This window comes from Callorhinus ursinus, unplaced genomic scaffold (genome assembly GCF_003265705.2).
Source record: "Callorhinus ursinus isolate GAN/ISIS: 27379988/994484 unplaced genomic scaffold, GSC_fseal_2.0 scaffold24, whole genome shotgun sequence".
NCBI classification, from domain to species: Eukaryota; Metazoa; Chordata; class Mammalia; order Carnivora; family Otariidae; genus Callorhinus; species Callorhinus ursinus.
The window spans coordinates 6,545,335-6,562,833 of NW_027397086.1; the positions used below are offsets into that span (position 1 = coordinate 6,545,335).

At 37.2% G+C, this 17,499-nt stretch overlaps 1 protein-coding gene across 6 annotated transcripts in view; it reads left to right on the plus strand.

Annotated features, from left to right (window-relative positions):
• Window positions 1-17,499, plus strand: part of SCAI (suppressor of cancer cell invasion) — a 137,281-nt gene that overhangs the window by 81,257 nt on the left and 38,525 nt on the right. For 3 of the 6 annotated variants that reach the window (XR_012382198.1, XM_025888740.2, XM_073905744.1), the window contains exons 4-13: window positions 272-367; window positions 940-1,026; window positions 2,102-2,200; window positions 7,787-7,883; window positions 9,553-9,651; window positions 9,806-9,958; window positions 12,422-12,523; window positions 12,775-12,876; window positions 13,571-13,649; window positions 15,719-15,818. Coding sequence is in view for 5 of the 6 variants with exons in the window: in XM_025888740.2 (XP_025744525.1) it covers window positions 272-367; window positions 940-1,026; window positions 2,102-2,200; window positions 7,787-7,883; window positions 9,553-9,651; window positions 9,806-9,958; window positions 12,422-12,523; window positions 12,775-12,876; window positions 13,571-13,649; window positions 15,719-15,818 (1,014 nt within the window). In the remaining variant the exon portion in view is untranslated. Of the gene's footprint in view, window positions 1-271; window positions 368-939; window positions 1,027-1,643; window positions 1,913-2,101; window positions 2,201-7,786; window positions 7,884-9,552; window positions 9,652-9,805; window positions 9,959-12,421; window positions 12,524-12,774; window positions 12,877-13,570; window positions 13,650-15,718; window positions 15,819-17,499 lie in introns of those variants that run through there. The other 3 variants (XM_073905743.1, XM_025888742.2, XM_073905745.1) reach the window with 3 other exon arrangements.

Here is a 17,499-nt window from a genome sequence, read left to right on the forward strand (position 1 = left end):
TGAATAAGATCATCTGGGGAGAGGAAAGTGCTAGAAACCTCATGGGACAGGTATCTACAGAGAAGACTAAGAATGAACAGAGGTGGGGAGAAGAATAGGAAAGAACATGTCCTTTACTCTTATAGAACCATTTCTGCTCCAAAAATTACAACTTTTTTTAAAAAGCCTGAATGCAGATGCTTTAAATCTCTCCAGTTTATACCATCACAAGACTTAATTTTCAAATAGCATAAGAGATTTAAAATTTATACTTGTTTGTTTGTTATTACAGAGATTTGCCACAGTATGGGCAGAAGCAGTGGCAGTCCTATTTTGGAAGAACTTTCGATGTTTACACCAAACTCTGGAAGTTCCAGCAGCAGCATCGGTAAAGGAATTTTATAGTTACAGGAGAATGAAGATCCAGTTTATATTAGTCCCAGTTTTGACCTTTACTACCTCAGGGCTTTTTATCTCTTGATGATTTTAATATATTTCATCTTCATGACGCAAAGGAAAATAAATTGATTTTTTTTCCTATTTACTTAAATTTTTAAAATATAATGCTCTCATTTGATCTTTAAAGATAGTATTATATCTCAAATGGTTCAGATTAACTCTAACATAGGTAGGCTAATGTGTGGTTTCATTCTAAAATAGGTGTTGTTTATTTGGTCAAAACTGTTTGGAGGGGGGTGTTGCTTTTAATTTTCATGAGCATAGCTCAAAGAAGTTTCTTTTCCTGTTTCAGCTTACTTTAAATAGACATTTAATACATGCTTCTTGAATTTAATTGAATGATGATGTTGAAATCTCATGAAAAAGTCATGAATTTGAATTCATGAATTCAGAATTTCATGCTGAATTGGGTGGTATTTTATCCTATTAAATTTACAGATTTGGTTATTTTTGGAATTTATAGTCTCTTATTTCTATTTTCTTATCTCCTATGTAAAACAGACAAGTCTTGGATAATCGGTATGGCTTGAAGCGGTGGCAAATAGGGGAAATTGCTTCTAAGATTGGGCAGCTATACTACCATTATTAGTAAGTGAATTGCATATGGAAAAAATAAAGCGTTGTCCTAATTTAAACACAGCATGCAGAAGTATGCATAATATCCTTCTTGGTAGGAGGGAAAACTAAGGAGTTACAAATGAACCCCAGATCATAGTGATCAAAAGAGTATTATGAAATGATCTTCCATAATCCAAGAACATTATTTACTTCAAAGGCTTACCTTCCAAACAGTTCATTTGTGTAGACTCGTGTATAACTTAAATGATTATGATCTTGGTTTTATATAAATCATAAATACTAAATGAATTTATAGTTCTTAATGACTTCACTTAAATCTTGATACATGTCATAACTTGTATGTTTGAATGAGTGGTTTTCAGGGGAATATTTTAAAACTCATATTTGTAGGATCTATCTAAAAGGTTACATGAAGCAGATAAATCTTAGTGTTGAGATGAGATCCTTAGTGATGAGTCAGGGAAAGAAGAGAATTCCTTTGAGGAATCTAAATCTCATAGAGTATCAAGTATACCATAAAAAGCTTGGGCTATATGGAATTTCTTCCTCTTCCTGTCTTTTGGCACTCCATCAACATTCCCCCATTAAAATCACTCTTTCAGGTAAAATATTTTCTTAAGAAGTCCCTTGTAAAACTAGAAATGTTAAACAGAGAACCTGATTCATCAGCATCCTCTGAAGATTAATATGGATTAGTCCATTTCTGAGTCCTATGAGAAAAAAAACCGAAGAAATGAGCCAAAGGACAAGTGACTATGTATGGATTTGGGGAAGGCCATGAAAGGTCTGGTGGAAAGATGTAACCGGGTGGAATGCTGTTTGGAGAATCCCTTCAAAGAATAACAATAATATGTACTTTGGATTGCCATCACAAAAGGCTTGGGAGCTTGGGGAGGTATTTTTTTTTTTTACCTTGTCATTATTTTTACCCATTGTAAGGGTGTTATAATTATTGCTTTGCTGATTCAAATTTAGGGTAGTCCTTCCCACCCCTCGTGTAGAGGAATAGAGGAAGAATGAAATAAGTATTCATCATGAAGATTTTGAGACACTGTCAAATTTAAGGATTTTTTTTTCCTCGTAGCCTACGCACGTCTGAGACCAGCTATCTGAATGAGGCTTTCTCCTTCTATTCTGCAATCAGACAGAGATCATATTATTCTCAAGTCAATAAAGAGGACAGGTATGCACCTACTATGTTTTTAGAAAGGAGAGAAAACACTCAGAATTTTTAGTCTGTGTGGAAATTATGCAAAGAAGCACATATTTGTTTATAACTTTTATTAATTTAAATGGTATTTACTGAGCACCTTACAATATACGAGGCCTTCTTAAGCATACAGATGTATGTTACCTAAAAGCAATACATGTATGTTATAGATAGAACAGATGTCACAGTACCTGGATGGAGTCAGAGCACAAAGGTGGGGTTGGTTATTTCTTTTCTTTTTTTTTTTTTTTGATTATTTCTTTTTGAGAGATTAGGGTTGCAGGAAGTTTCAGAGAAAAGAAACAATTCCCAAGTGAGGCTTAGCTGATAGCCTTTGTTCTTTTCAGCCTGTATAAGTTGAATTCATATACATTCAAAAGCCTGTTGACAGCTGTTGGTGGGACTAAAGAAAAGGCTGCTAAAGCTGTTTACATCGTCTTGTATAAACTGGATACCTTACTGTTGTGTAGCTTCACTGTAAGAAAAAAATCAAGTAGAATTCATTCCTTCCCAGTGGCAATCTATTGAGCGCTTATTATATCTTTGGCAGTGTGGTGTAGATGCTTGGGTGGGAGAAGGAGAAAGAAAAGAAGAAGGTGTACAGGTGTTCTCTTTTCCCTTCAGAGAACGTCTTATGGGAGTTACAGACGTATGTGGGGTACAGGCAGACTGATGTTATTAATTCCAGGTGAAGACGGAATTGCTGAAGAAATCAGGGTTCTGCTGGAGAGTCTCTGTTACTAGTGTTCCAGGAACTGTTGGAAGAGAAAGCTCAGGCGTAGAAGATCTGAATGTTCTCTCTACTGCCAGCAACAGAACTCACAGTTGTTATATAGTGAAAAGATTATATTCTCTTAGCAGTAGACAAGAACATAATTTTGACATATTTTTCTAGAGGACACTTTGTGGTTGGCTATCATAAGCTTTCTGGCTAAACAGCAGCATTTTTTGGAAAGCCCCGCTCTTGTAAAGCCCCTTCATTCCCTAGCAAATCTTGTTCAGGCTTGTCCAAAGGAGCTTGCCTGATACGAGCAAGGCCTGCAGTTGCTGGATTCTCCATTCCCCCCGGCCTCCCGAAGTCAATGCCGTGCTTCATTCTTAGAAGTTCCATCAGTTACCTCTCCTTCAGATTTTCTTACAGTTTGCCTCACCTGTTCTCACTACAGATATATTTCCTCAGAAACTCCCCCCCCATTTTTGTATTCATATTGTACAATTTGTGTGAATTCTTGGTGAGATAAATTTTAATTCTGGGGGAGCCTGGGTGGCTCAGTCGTTAAGCGTCTGCCTTCGGCTCAGGTCATGATCCCAGGGTCCTGGGATCGAGCCCCACATCGGGCTCCCTGCTCAGCGGGAAGCCTGCTTCTCCTTCTCCCACTCCCCCTGCTTGTGTTCCCTCTCACGCTGTGTCTTCCTCTGTCAAATAAATAAATAAAATCTTTAAAAAAAATTTATTTCTAAAAATATGCAAAAGAGCTATGTAATTAGTATCTTTTCAGTATGAAAATACATATAAAGAAAGAACCATTTTAAGCAATAATGAAACACCTTGTATAATTCACTCTTCTGCATGTTCTAATTTGCTCAAAGGGAAATTGGCCTTGGGCCCTTTGGCTTAAAACCCAGCAGTTTCCTTTATTAAAATCCTTTTCCATCCTAATAGCAAATGCCCCATGTGAATGATTTTCCTGTGCTGCCTCCTAGAGCAAGGCAGATGAACAGAGGTAGGATTATTTGTAACCAGGATGACAAAATCTCTTGCCTTAGGCCACTAAATTAGAATGAAAGGACAATCCAGTGTGCAAAATCTTGACCTTATTCCCTGTATCTTCGGAAGGATGGTTGTTGGTAGGATGTTTCTTAGTTCATACAGGGCAGGAAGACAGTCAAGGTAGCAATTGCTAACAGCTACAAAAATGAACAGCTGGTTTAGCATAATGCCCTCTAGTTCCATCCACGTCGTTGCAAATGGCAATATTTCATTCTTTTTGATGGCTGAGTAATATTCCATTGTATTAATAAAATAAGATGAAAACAGAGAGGGAGGCAAACCATAAGAGACTCTTAACTCTAGGAAATAAACTGAGGGTTGCTGGAGGGGAGGTGGGTGGAGGGATGGGGTGATGGGCATTAGAAGGACACTTGATGTAAGGAGCACTGGGTGTTACATGCAACTGATGAATCTCTAAATTCTATCCCTGAAATTAATAATATAGTATATGTTAACTAAATTGAATTTAAATAAAAAATAAAATAAAATGAACAGCTGGTTGATTAAAACTAAGTAAGAGAGTATTGTGCAATTTCACAGTTGCTTTAAAAGCAAAAATCTCTCCTCAAAGGGGCAAATTCTCCCTGCACTGTCTCAGTGTTAAAGCCAGAAGGAATGGTACATTCCAGCGATCACCAAAAGTGACGCATATACAACTCTGAACATGTCTCATTCCATGGGCCCATCCTGTTTAGTAGGGGAGACGTTATTGGAGCCACAGACCCTGCCTGTTGCAAATGGCTCAGGCCAGACCTGGTCAGAGTTAGACGTGGAGAGGATGAAGTTTCGGAGTACCCAGAGGTTGGAGCCATGTGGCAGTCAGCCACCTGGGAAAACAGTTTCTCAGGCAAATGTATAAGGTCGGTATCTTAGAAATAGTGGGCCTGGCTGGCTGGACAAAGCTACAGTTCTGGAGTACCAGAGAACTTTGTCAGGAGAATCATGATGTCACCCTCAGTGGTGACAGTATGGAAGTTTTTGATCATGGGAAATGTGAATTGAACCTTGAGGACCTTGGCATTTCCTAGTAGTGATATTTATAGGGAGGACTTGAAGTGGACCTTTCTAGTGTGGTTCATGGGATGATATTTTTCTTCTGCAGTTTGGTATGTTGTCAGACAGTGGGGCTGTGGGCTATTCAGGTTTTCAGGCCTGACTGGGATAGCCTCTCGTGTGTATGAGTGGATAGTACTGCCTTATTTCTCTGCCCTTTGCTGCACTTCAACACAGTGGTTTCCACAATAGAATGCATCCACCTACTTCTGTATGTTTATTTAATACAGGGATTGTCCTGGCTGTTTTTGAGTTGTCTGGTAGCTTAGGATCCTATTTATATTTTTAAAGTGTCATGAAAAAAGAAAAGATAGATACATTATAAGCACCATATGTGCTTACAAAGCCTAAAACATTTACTTTCTGGCCATTTGCAAAAATTTGCTAATCCCTGGTTCAATATGTGTTTGTGTAATCTGTGTTACATAGTTGTATAATATGATACAGATTCACAGAACCTATTTTATTTTTATCAAAAAATTAAAGGAACTGTCATATTAACATTTCAACTATGAATTGACATTATCCTCTTACACATTTTCCTCCTGTTTTGAATTCCACTTCTGATAATGTAGCAGGCTAGATAATAAAAAATACTGTCTCCAAAATACCTAGAGATGCTGGATAAACAGATCAACTGTCTTTTTAAGATTTTATTTGTTTATTTGAGAGGGAGAGAAACAGAGATAGTAAAGCATGAGCGGGGAGGAGAGGGAGAAGCAGGCTCCCCACTGAGCAGGGAGCCCAACGTGGGGCTTGATCCCAGGATCCCCGGATCATGACCTGAACTGAAAGCAGACGCTTAACGACTGAGCCACCCAGGCGCCCCAGCCGTCCTTTTAAATGGACAGTTTAGCTGTCAAGAAAGTAAGGGAAATCCTCAGGTCATTAACCGTGTGACCAGTGCTGGGACAACCTTGTAGGAGGGTGGTTAGTTTTGGTGATATAAAAGAACTACTGTGGATTTCTGCAGAAAGAAGAAAATTGAAATTGAAAAGAAGGGGTTGATATACAAGGTATTGGTAAGAAAAAGGTTATCCCTTTGTTCCCTAAAAAGTCACAGACTTCATAAGACAGTAATCATTGTAATAATGGCTAATTGAGGGTATCGAGATAAAATGGGACCAAATTTTGGACAACAATAACACGAAAGAAGAAAGTAAAGAATTAAATCATACCAATAACATCCGTTTATTGTTCAGAAGAAGTTTAGAGTAAAGTTTGCTTATTAAAGTTTTTTTTTTAAGATTTTATTTATTTATTTGACACAGAGAGAGAGAGAGATAGCGAGTGAGGGAACACAGGCAGGGGAGTGGGAAGCAGGCTTCCCGCCGAGCAGGGAGCCCGACGTGGGGCTCGATCCCAGGACCCTGGGATCCTGACCTGAGCCGAAGGCAGACGCTTTAACGACTGAGCCACCCAGGCGCCCCTGCTTATTAAAGTATTAAGAAAAATATTTTTAAAGAACATAAAGAAAATGTATAACTTCAAAACAGGTAGAAGGGGAGGAAAGTAAAAAATAAAATTATGATGTATGATCTTTACAATAAAAGGTAGGAAAGGAATACACACTAAAATAAAGTATAATTAGCACAAAAACTAAAGTAGAAATAAGTCCAAGTACATTGGTAATCATAGTAAGTGAAAGAGATCGAAACTTCCTAATAAAAGTTAGAGATTATCAGTATGCCTTTTAAAGGAAAATCCAATAATATAGTCTTTATAAGAGATCCTCCAAAGATATAAGGTACATAGAAAAAGATAAAATAGATATCAAGGGGAAGAAATGCCACTATATTTAAGGCAGAGAGTATTATTAAGGATAGAGGTTTACTTCATAATGGTACAAGTAAGAACTAAAAAAAGAAAAAAAAAAGAAAAATTCTAAACTTGTGTATCCCCAATAATGTAATATTATAATAAATCAAAAAGTGATATATTTTATGGGAGAAATTGATAAATGATTTGATGTGTACAAGAAGATTTTTAATATACCATATTTAATCATTTATATATCAAGAAGACCAAAAAATGAGATTTGAGTAAAATAATTAAAAACTTGTCCTAATGTGCTTAAGACTGCCTACAACAGTAAGCAATGCACATAATTTTCAAGCTTAAATGAAACTTGTGTGAAATTGATTTATACCTGACACAAAACAGGTTTCAGTTATTTTCAAGTGTAGGATGTCCAGCCCTGGTACAGTGCCATTAAAAATTAAGAATGACAACATAGTTTTCTTATGTTCTTCCTGTATTTTCCTGCCTATTGTCTTCTATTCTTTATCATCTTACCTTAAACATCACTGTCGCTAGGAAGCCTTCTCTGTGGGCTCAAAGAACATCCTTTAGTTCTCTTGTTCTTATACTTATTCCGCTGTGTTTTAAGTGTTTATCTGTCTTCTCTACATTTTAGTTAGTTTGCTGTCAATGAGATCCGTGAAGAAGGGACTGTGACTATAGTTGTTTGTTTTAATCATTCTTCCGGCACTTAGCAAGGTGCCTGATACAGCTAAGTTCTCAATGGGTATTTGTTCAATGAATGAATATATGAATGAACATGAAGAATCTGTAAGAAATGTGCTTAAATGTGACTACAGGGTATATGCAGAAATACTTGTAACTGTGCAAAATAGGATCTAAAAGAGTTTAAAAGCTGCCAGAGAGTTGGAAAAATCAAAGAGCATGTTTTCTTTTTTTAGCCTAATGAGTAACTTCCTATTTATCTGCCGTAGACCTGAGTTGGTTGTTAAGAAGCTACGATACTATGCAAGATTTATTGTAGTTTGTCTTCTGCTCAACAAAATGGATGTTGTGAAGGATTTGGTGAAGGTAAGTGTGCTTTTAAAATTATTAAAATCCGGAGCACCTGGGTGGCTCAGTCGTTCAGCATCTGCCTTCGGCTCAGGTCATGATCCTAGGGTCCTGGGTTCGAGCCCTGCATCGGGCTCCCTGCTCCACGGGAGGCCTGCTTCTCCCTCTCCCACTCCCCATGCTTGTGTTCCCTCTCTCGCTGTGTCTCTCTCTGTCAAATAAATAAATAAAATCTTTAAAAAATTAAATTAAATTTAAAAAATAAAATTATTAAAATCATGGCCCATAATTGTGTATGGATAATTTTGTTTTTCAAAAATAGATTCAGGATGAAAATAATTTTAATATATGTAAATCATTATAGCATTTGAAGTATAGTAACTTTATAGTATATTCAAAGTATAGTAACTTCGGACAAGTAATGCTAAAAGGATTTTCCTGCTCTTTCCATATTTCAGATATACACTAGCCAGAGACAGTTCTCTTAATTCCTTGCTTTTGTCCCTTAAGCATGTTTTACATTTCACCACCCATCAGTGGATGTCTGGGAAATGCAAACCAAAGTTAAAATATTTGGTTTAAGAGAAAATAATTGAAAGGTTAGGTCAAGAATAAGCATGTAATGTTTTACAAAGGTATTGTGAATGAGTTTTGGTCTTTCCATCCATTTACTGTGTCTGCTTCACTGTCCTTCATTAGCTTTGCTAATTAGGAGTTAGCCGCATTTGGGATTCACTCAATATCTGTAGTTATTGCACACCCCATTCTGGTTGCACTCTGTAGTCAGTCAGTTGTTTCAGTGGTGTGCTTCCTAATTTTTGATACTCAAGTAGAACATGCTAGTTTTTTGTGGGTTTTGTGTATGTGGGTTTTTTTTTTTTTAGATTTATTTATGTATTTATTTGAGGGAGAGAGAGTGCAAGCAGCGGAAGGGGTAGAAGCAGAGGGAGAAGCAGACTCCCTGCTCCCAGAACTGGAAGGTTATGACCTGAGCCGAGGGCGGATGCTTAACCAGCTAAGCCACCCAGGCACCCCAGAACATGCTAGTTTTGACAAGTTCTCCTCTGTCTTCTTCCATCTCTAGTTACTAATAAGACTCTTCCCAAAACACACTATGATATAAATCCAAAGAAATTCATCTAGACAGTCTTCAGTTTTTTTTAAGTGTTAAAAATTTGAGGTTTTACCTTTAAGAGTCTTCTATTAATAAATTAAGTGCTGATGTAGCATTGATTAGGTATGAGTGACTCTGGATCTCTATGAAGATCTTATTGGTGTGGGGCGCCTGGGTGGCTCAGTCATTGGGCGTCTGCCTTCGACTTGGGTCATGGTCCCGGGGTCCTGGGATTGAGCCCCGCGTCGGGTTCCCTGTTTGGCGGGAGGCCTGCTTCTCCTTCTCCCACTCCCCCTGCTTGTGTTCCCTCTCTCACTGTCTCTCTGTCAAATAAATAAAATAAAAATCTTAAAAAAAAAAAGATCTTATTGGTGTGTATTATTCTGGAGTCTTTTATTTTAAAGCAAAATAAAGTTTTCTTCTTTGTTTTTCGCTATAATTGGGACTATATATTTATGATAATCAAGCTTCTTAAGTATACCAGTTTCTGTCAAGAATATGGTACAATATAGCCATCTATTTTTATGTGTTTTTTTCCTATAATCACTTTTCTTTGTGATATTTTAAAATTAGGAATTGTCAGATGAAATTGAAGATTATACTCACCGCTTTAATACAGAAGATCAAGTGGAATGGAACCTGGTGCTTCAAGAAGTAGCAGCTTTCATTGAGGTCAGCTTTTGACAAGAAAGATTGTCATAATTATGGATAAGTAAATGCATGTGTGATACACATTTTTATTGTGTGTATATGTCAAGAAGTGGGAATAATTTATTACATTGACATTTTGTCTTGGCCATCAACTACTGACTGCTTTTTTCTCCAGGCGGACCCCGTGATGGTATTGAATGATGATAATACCATTGTTATCACATCTAATCGCCTTGCTGAAACAGGAGCCCCATTGCTGGAACAGGGCATGATTGTGGGACAGTTGTCTCTGGCTGATGCGCTCATTATTGGTAATTGTAATAACCAGGTAAAGAATTGTGAAGGAATTATACTTAAAATTCACTTTGAAAAATAATGCTTTCTTATTATTTTGGAATTACAGATTATTATTACAGAATGACTATTTCCTTGTAAATATCCTAAATCCATTTGTGAGGAAATGGTTAATTCAATTATGCCATGTCCATATGGACAGTTTTACAGACATTTACAGGTTTAAAAAGAATTTTTAGTCGCAGAGGAAGATACATGATATAGTAAGTGAAAATAAACTTGGTTTAGAGCTATATAAACTGAATTATTTCATATATGTTAAAATTTCTATATACATATATGTACAGGCAGAAAGACTAAGAAGAAATTTGTCAATATCATGAAAGGTGATAGGTGGCCGGGTGATAGGTAATTTATTTTCTTCTTCTTTTTTAAAGCTTTACTTTATTTAAATTTTTTTAAGGATTTATTTATTTTTTTGAGAGAGAGTACGTGTGAGCAAGCAGGAAGGGGGCAGAGGAAGAGGAGAGAGAGAATCTCCAGCAGACTCCCCACTGAGTGCAGAACCCCACACAGGGCTCGATCCCACGACCCCGAAATCACAACCTAAGCTGAAACCAAGAGTTGGACATTTAACCAGCTAAGCCTCCCAGGCACCCCTGTTTTCTTCTTTATAACTTTCTAAGTCCGTATATTAGGCAAAAAGGGAGGAAGAATTATTTTTAAGTATATTTATCACAGCAAATATCAAATATTTTTTGTGACAGAATAATTCCATGATGATAAGGATTTAATGTACTAGAAATGTAAATTTACTGGAAATTATGGGATATCAGAAAAGTGTCCAGGGAATACATTTTTCTATATGCATTATTTACACAAGTTTTAATTTTGGATTCTTCCCTCACACCTTTCATTTTTGTTATTGTTAACTTTTTCTAGTACTTCTCCAATTTGGGTTTTTAAAGCTATTAATTTGCAGATTTAATTAAAAACCTGTTTGCTTATGGGCAGAAGACCTTAACAGACATGTCTCCCAAGGGAGACATCCAGATGGCCAACAGACACATGAAAAGATGCTCAACATCACTCATCATCAGAGAAATGTAAATCAAAACCAAAATGAGATATCCTTTCACATTAGTCAGAATGGCTAAAATCAAAAACACAAGAAACAAATATTGGCAAGGATGTAGAGAAAAAGGAACCCTCTTGCACTGTTGGTGGGAATGCAAACTGGTGCAGCCCGTATGGTAAACAGTGTGGAGGTTCCTCAAACAGTTAAAAATATAGAACTACCCTATGATCTAGTAATTGCACTACTGGGTATTTACCTCAAAAATACAAAAACGTGTATTCAAAGGGATACATGCATCCCTATGTTTATTGTAGCATCATTTCTAGCCAAACTGTGGAAGCAGCCCAAGTGTGCATTGATAGATGAATGGATAAAGAAGAGGGTCTGAGTGTGTGTGTGTCTGTACAATGGAATATTATTCAGCCATAAAAAGGAATGAAATCTTGCCATTTGCAACAACATGGACAGAGCTAGAGAGTATAATGCTAAGCGAAGTAGGTCAGAGAAGGACAAATACCATATGATTTCACTTATATGTAGAATTTAAGAAACAAAGCAAATGAGCACAGGGAAAAAAGAGAGAAAGAGAGAAACCAAAAACCAGACTCCTAACTATAGAGAACAAACTGATGGTTACCAGAGGAAAGGTGGGTGGGGGGATGGGTGAAATAGGTGATGGGGATTAAAGAGTACACTTACCATGATTTAACAAAAAAATTTTTTTAAATAACACATTGCCTCCCTGAAGTTCTAAAGAAGTATTATTCAAAACGGAAAAGGATGCAGTCTTAAACATCGAATTAGAGCCAAAATGTATTTAAGAGGTTATGAAATATGGGCCATAGACAGGGCAAAGCGTCTGCCTTCGGCTCAGGTCATGATCCCAGGGTCCTGGGATCGAGACCCGCATCCGGCTCCCTGCTCTGTGGGAAGCCTGCTTCTCCCTCTCCCACTCCCCCTGCGTGTGTTCCCTCTCTCGCTGTCTCTGTCAAATAAATAAATAAAATCTTAAGAAAAAAAAGAAAGAAATATGGGCCATAGCCATATTCTAGCAGGCTGTTTTGCCAAAAGTTAGCATGTTTTGAAGGACCTAATATAGGTCTTTTTGTTTAGATGACTACTTTATGATTTTGAAAATACCTAAGGAAGTTGATGGATTGACAGAAATATAAATAGATGGAAAGATACAGGATAATGCAAATATAGAAAACGTTAATGGTACAGGATCTAGATGATGAGCATTGGTTATTACCGTACAATTCTTTTAATTTTCTGTCTTTGGAAATGTTCTACAATAAAACACTGGGGAGTAAAATTATCCAGTGTCATTAAGTACACACAAATGTCAGGGGTAATATTATGGCCAGAGACTTCCTGGTCTGGGTACTGCATTAATGGTCAGGTTTGTTTTCCTTGCAGGTTAAGTTTAGTGAACTAACTGTGGACATGTTCCGGATGTTACAAGCCCTGGAAAGGGAGCCAATGAACTTAGCTTCCCAGATGAATAAACCGGGAATGCAGGTGATCTTCTCTCTACATTTGCATTTTGGTAACACTGTTGCTGCCTCTGGTCCTCACGGAATGCTGTTATTCAACAAATGCCATGCATGTGAATGAAGAATTCTCTTGATGAGACACAGGAGAGAGAAGCACAGTAATAGTAACACAGAGTAAAAAAAGCTATTTGATGAAGAGGATTGTAAAAATAGTCACTGATAATTCATCTGTCAAATACAGCTTGTGTGTGTCCTGTTTTCTGTGTGTAAATACAGGAATCAGCTGATAAGCCTACCAGACGAGAAAACCCCCACAAGTATCTGCTGTACAAACCAACCTTCAGTCAACTGTACACATTCTTAGCAGCATCTTTTAAGGTATATATGATCCAATACTTTTTACTATATGAGGAAAGTGTGCCCTAAAGAGAACTGAGAGTCACTCTTTTCTTTGACTATTTGAGTCAAGAATTTAGATAAAATATGAAACTGAAACCTGCATTCAGAATATCTGATCACAGCTATTTTGTAATGGAAATTGCTTATGATGTTATGACTGTTCCTTACCATTAATTAATGAGAATATTGATTAATCATCATTCTTCTCTCTCCAGGTTTTTATTATAAACTACGTTAGGCATAACAGATTGCACAAGCATGTTGTATATTCAGGTAGCTCTGGGAAGCATTGTGGTCATCTAAAAGAACTGTGAGAAGTAGGGAATTCCTCCCAACATTTATGTAGAGAAAGCCACAGACAGGAGTTTGTCTTTTAGACTTAGAGTCAGGATCCTTACTTCTCCGTTTCAAGGTTTGCAGAGAACATTCTCTAAATGAGGAGTTTTTTGAAGCAGAGAATGCATTCAGAACTTTGGGCAATAGTAATAGATTATAGATTCATAATGACCCTTTGTTGTGTAAACAGTTAAGAGTTGGAATCTGCAAGACTGATCTCTTAAAGAAGATGGTAATACATTGAATTAGGTTCTTGTTCTCCCTTCAACTTGAAAATGTCAGGAACATTAAATAAAACTGTTTGTTGCTTTGTATATGTGATTCTCTTTAATTTCAGGAGCTGCCTGCCAATAGTGTGCTTCTGATTTACCTGTCAGCCACTGGCGTTTTCCCCACAGGTCGTTCTGATAGTGAAGGTACAATAAAGGAATGCTCCCTGTCGTGAGCAGGGCTTGAATTCTCTTTATTTTCTACAAGACAATGGCCCGTAGCCCACAGACCATCCCAAGCTTTCCAGAGAGGCTTCCAAATTTGAAACCTGGTCTCTTTGTTGAACTGGCAATCTTGTAGGATACCCCAGTCTATTTTATTTGTTGAAATATTATACTTTGAAGTCCACAAATCATCAGCAAATTCGTATACTAAATGCATGCCTCACTATCAAGTTTGCCAAAGGCACATATATATTTAAATATATATGAAATAACCAAACCTAATGTTCTACTTCACATCATTGAGTTTTTCTGGGCCTTTAGGGCAAAGGGGGATCTGGTCAGCGGCTTCATTGTGGCTGAAAGTCTTTGTAGAAATTAGTGCACTTTTGTAACTGTGAAAGTTCAAGTCCTTGTCATGATGTTGTTTTCTGTCCTTTTGGTTTTTATGGATTCAACCTGAAGAATATTGGGATGCTATTTCAGAATCAAAACTTAAAACTGTCCAGAATATATGAGTCCAGAATATATGAAATTGATCAGAATAGATGAGTAACTTGGATGTAAATTAGGCAATTAAGTCTTTGGACAAAAAAAATTTTTTTTCTTAACATCCTTAACATTTCCTCTTCATCTGTTTGTTGAAATTTGCATTCCTTTATACAATGCATGTCCCTGCCATCTTCCTTGCATGACGTATAGGTCCTCTTAAAGCATTAAAATGAAAACAAAACAAAATAAATCTCAGAGTCTTTTCATTGCAGTGATTCTTCAGGAATAAAATGTAACAGTGTTACAAGTGACACAATCATAAACTGCTTTAAATTTTTTTGTAATGAAGTTAGTAATTTTATTTATAATTATTTCCATGATTTGTAACATGTACTGTTGAATCTGGTCCCCTGTTTAACATACTGATCTCTTATTTTACTTTTCAAAGTACAATAGGTACTAACTAAATGGCCCTCTGAGAGAGATGATTCCTAACATCCCACAGTTGCAGTTCCATTTTTTTTTTTTAAAGATTTTATTCGGGTGCCTGGTTGGCTCAGTCGTTAAGCATCTGCCTTAGGCTCAGGTCATGATCCCAGGGTACTGGGATCGAGCCCCGCATCAGGTTCCCTGCTCAGCGGGAGGCCTGCTTCTCCCTCTCCCTCTGCCCCTGCTTGTGTTCCCTCTCTTGCTGTCTCTCTCTCTCTGTCAAATAAATAAAATCTTTTAAAAAAAAGAGAGAGATTTTATTCATTTGTTAGGGAGAGACAGAGAGAGAGCACAAGCAGGGGGAACGGCAGGCAGAGGGAGAAGCAGTCTCCCCGCTGAGCAAGGAGCCCAACGTGGGACTCGATCCCAGGACCCCAGGATCATGACCTGAGCCAAAGGCAGCCACTTAACCAACTGAGCCACACAGGCGCCCTTGCAGTTCCATTTAGATAAGAGTTCAACTAACCAATATGACCAGTAGGAAAGAATAACTTCAAAACCAGAACTATAGTGGCTGACATAATAGTGACACTAACAGATTTTTTTCACACACTGAAATTTGGCATTTCTTTTGTTAAAAATGAAGTTTTTGTCAATGAGAATTTTCAAGTCCCATTCAAAATTTCCCCTAAATTTTATAATTAGTGGCTCACTGAAAACTATATTTAAGAAATTATTAGGACTTCATTCTGCAACTTTCTTACTTAATTTGGTTGAATGTTAGATATAATTTTGCTTGAAATGTAAAGACCATTTTGAACATCCCAGATCTTCATCCCTTTTACTACCCAGAAAAATGGGGTGCAGTAGATTCTTGTTTTGTTTCTCATTATATTCTTTTTGAAGAACTGATGAATAATTAAATGATTTTTTTAAATGTTGAAACAGGCAACATGCTGAAATCATTTAAATTCTGCGTTAAACTAGAATGTTAAATTTTAAAATGGTTAAAATGTTTTGTAATTGTCTTCCATTTGTATCAATGAGAGATTCATACGAGACCTTTGTATTTGAGTGTCAGAGCAATGTTATTCTCCAACTGAAGTCTAGGATTCTTCCCTTTGTTTTTATAGGTCCTTATGATTTTGGAGGGGTACTTACTAATAGTAACCGGGATATTATAAATGGAGATACCATCCACAAACGAAATCAGTCCCACAAGGAAATGCACTGGTATGTATTCTGGTGTCTCTCCCTATTATAAAAATTACAGTTCTGTCTTAGAAAATACTAAGTGAAACGGGGAGTTTTTTCTAGTACTGGAAATAATCCCTCAGACTATTAATAACACTTATTTGGATTCCAGCAATATTTCAGGCTCTGACTGTCCTAGGAAATTAGAATTTTTGGCTGACACTTGTTTGTAAAATTTTCACTGAGTATTATATGTCAAGCCCTATTCAATCATTGGGAATTTGTCAGTGAGCAGAATTACATTCAAGTTGGAGGAGACTGTACATGCATACATAAATAGTATGTCTGGATATGATACATGTTAATGTCAATACAAGCTTTTTTTTTTTAATTTGGGAGAGAGAGAGCGAGTGAGCGAGAGAGAGAACACGAGTGGGGGAGGGGCGAAAGGGAGAGGGAGAAGCAGACTCCCGGCTGAGCAGAGAGCCCAACGTGGGTCTCAATCCCAGGACCCTGGGTTCATGATGTGAGCTGAAGGCAGACGCTTAACCGACTGAGCCACCCAGGCACCCCCAATATGAGCTTTTTAATATAAGGTTCTTTTGGTTTGATATAGTATAAGTGAACTTAGTTGTATGATTTCAAGTAAATTTCATCCATGAAAGTTTGCTCTTTTTCTAAATACAACACATTCACTGCTTGGGCCATTATTGGCTCTAGAATCTCTCTAGCTGAGAGATAGTCATCTGGTTATAAAGGAGACTGGACTTGTCTGAAACTGCATTTCTAATAGCACATTACAGAAAAATGTTAACTGTTCATATTAAAAAATGAGGAAAGAGGGCAGAGAGGGAGATGTTTCAAATTATGTGTATAATAGCAAACAGTACTCCAAGTCAGATATTGGTGCTGTCATTGACCTTGGTTGTAAATGATTTATATTCGGAAAACTTTTATATTTGAAACATATTGAGGTTTGATGATGTTGCTCATTGACACATCATTTTATATGTATTTACATTTATGTCAATATTTTTATACATACATTGTCCAGTAAACCATGGGAAAGAGAGGATGAACACCAAAATTGTGACCTTGTTAAGCAGTGGTTCTCAAATGTATGTTCCTAGACTTCTGACTTTGGGGACAGTGGGTCTTCCGCGGTCTGGGGAATCTATATGTTAACAAGCACACCAGCTGATCCTGATGCAAATGTACAGAGGAAGCATAACGAATAGTAAAAGGGAACCCCTACTTAGTATCTGCGATATTAAGTTGTAGCTTGACATATTAAAAATCTTTAAAATAGATAAAGATTTTTTTTTAAGATTTTATTTATGTATTTGACAGAGAGAGGGAACACAAGCAAAGGGAGTGGGAGAGGGAGAAGCAGGCTTTCCGCGGAGCAGGGAGCCGGATGTGGGACTCCATCCCAGGACCCTGGGATCATGACCTGAGCCGAAGGCAGATGCTTAACGACTGAGCCACTCGGGCGCCCCTAGATAAAGATTTTAAAAGACTCACTGCAGTACAAATCCGGTTGTTAGCACATCACGTTTTCAGAACATTTTCTTAGAAGGAGCTTTTAGATCCTAAACAAGCACCTACATGCTGACTTGGGAGGTTTTCCTATTGTATGTTTAGTCCATCTTTAAATCTGTAGACTTCTCTTCAGCTTGAATATTCCTGAATAATAATTCTCTCTCAATATTTTTCCAGC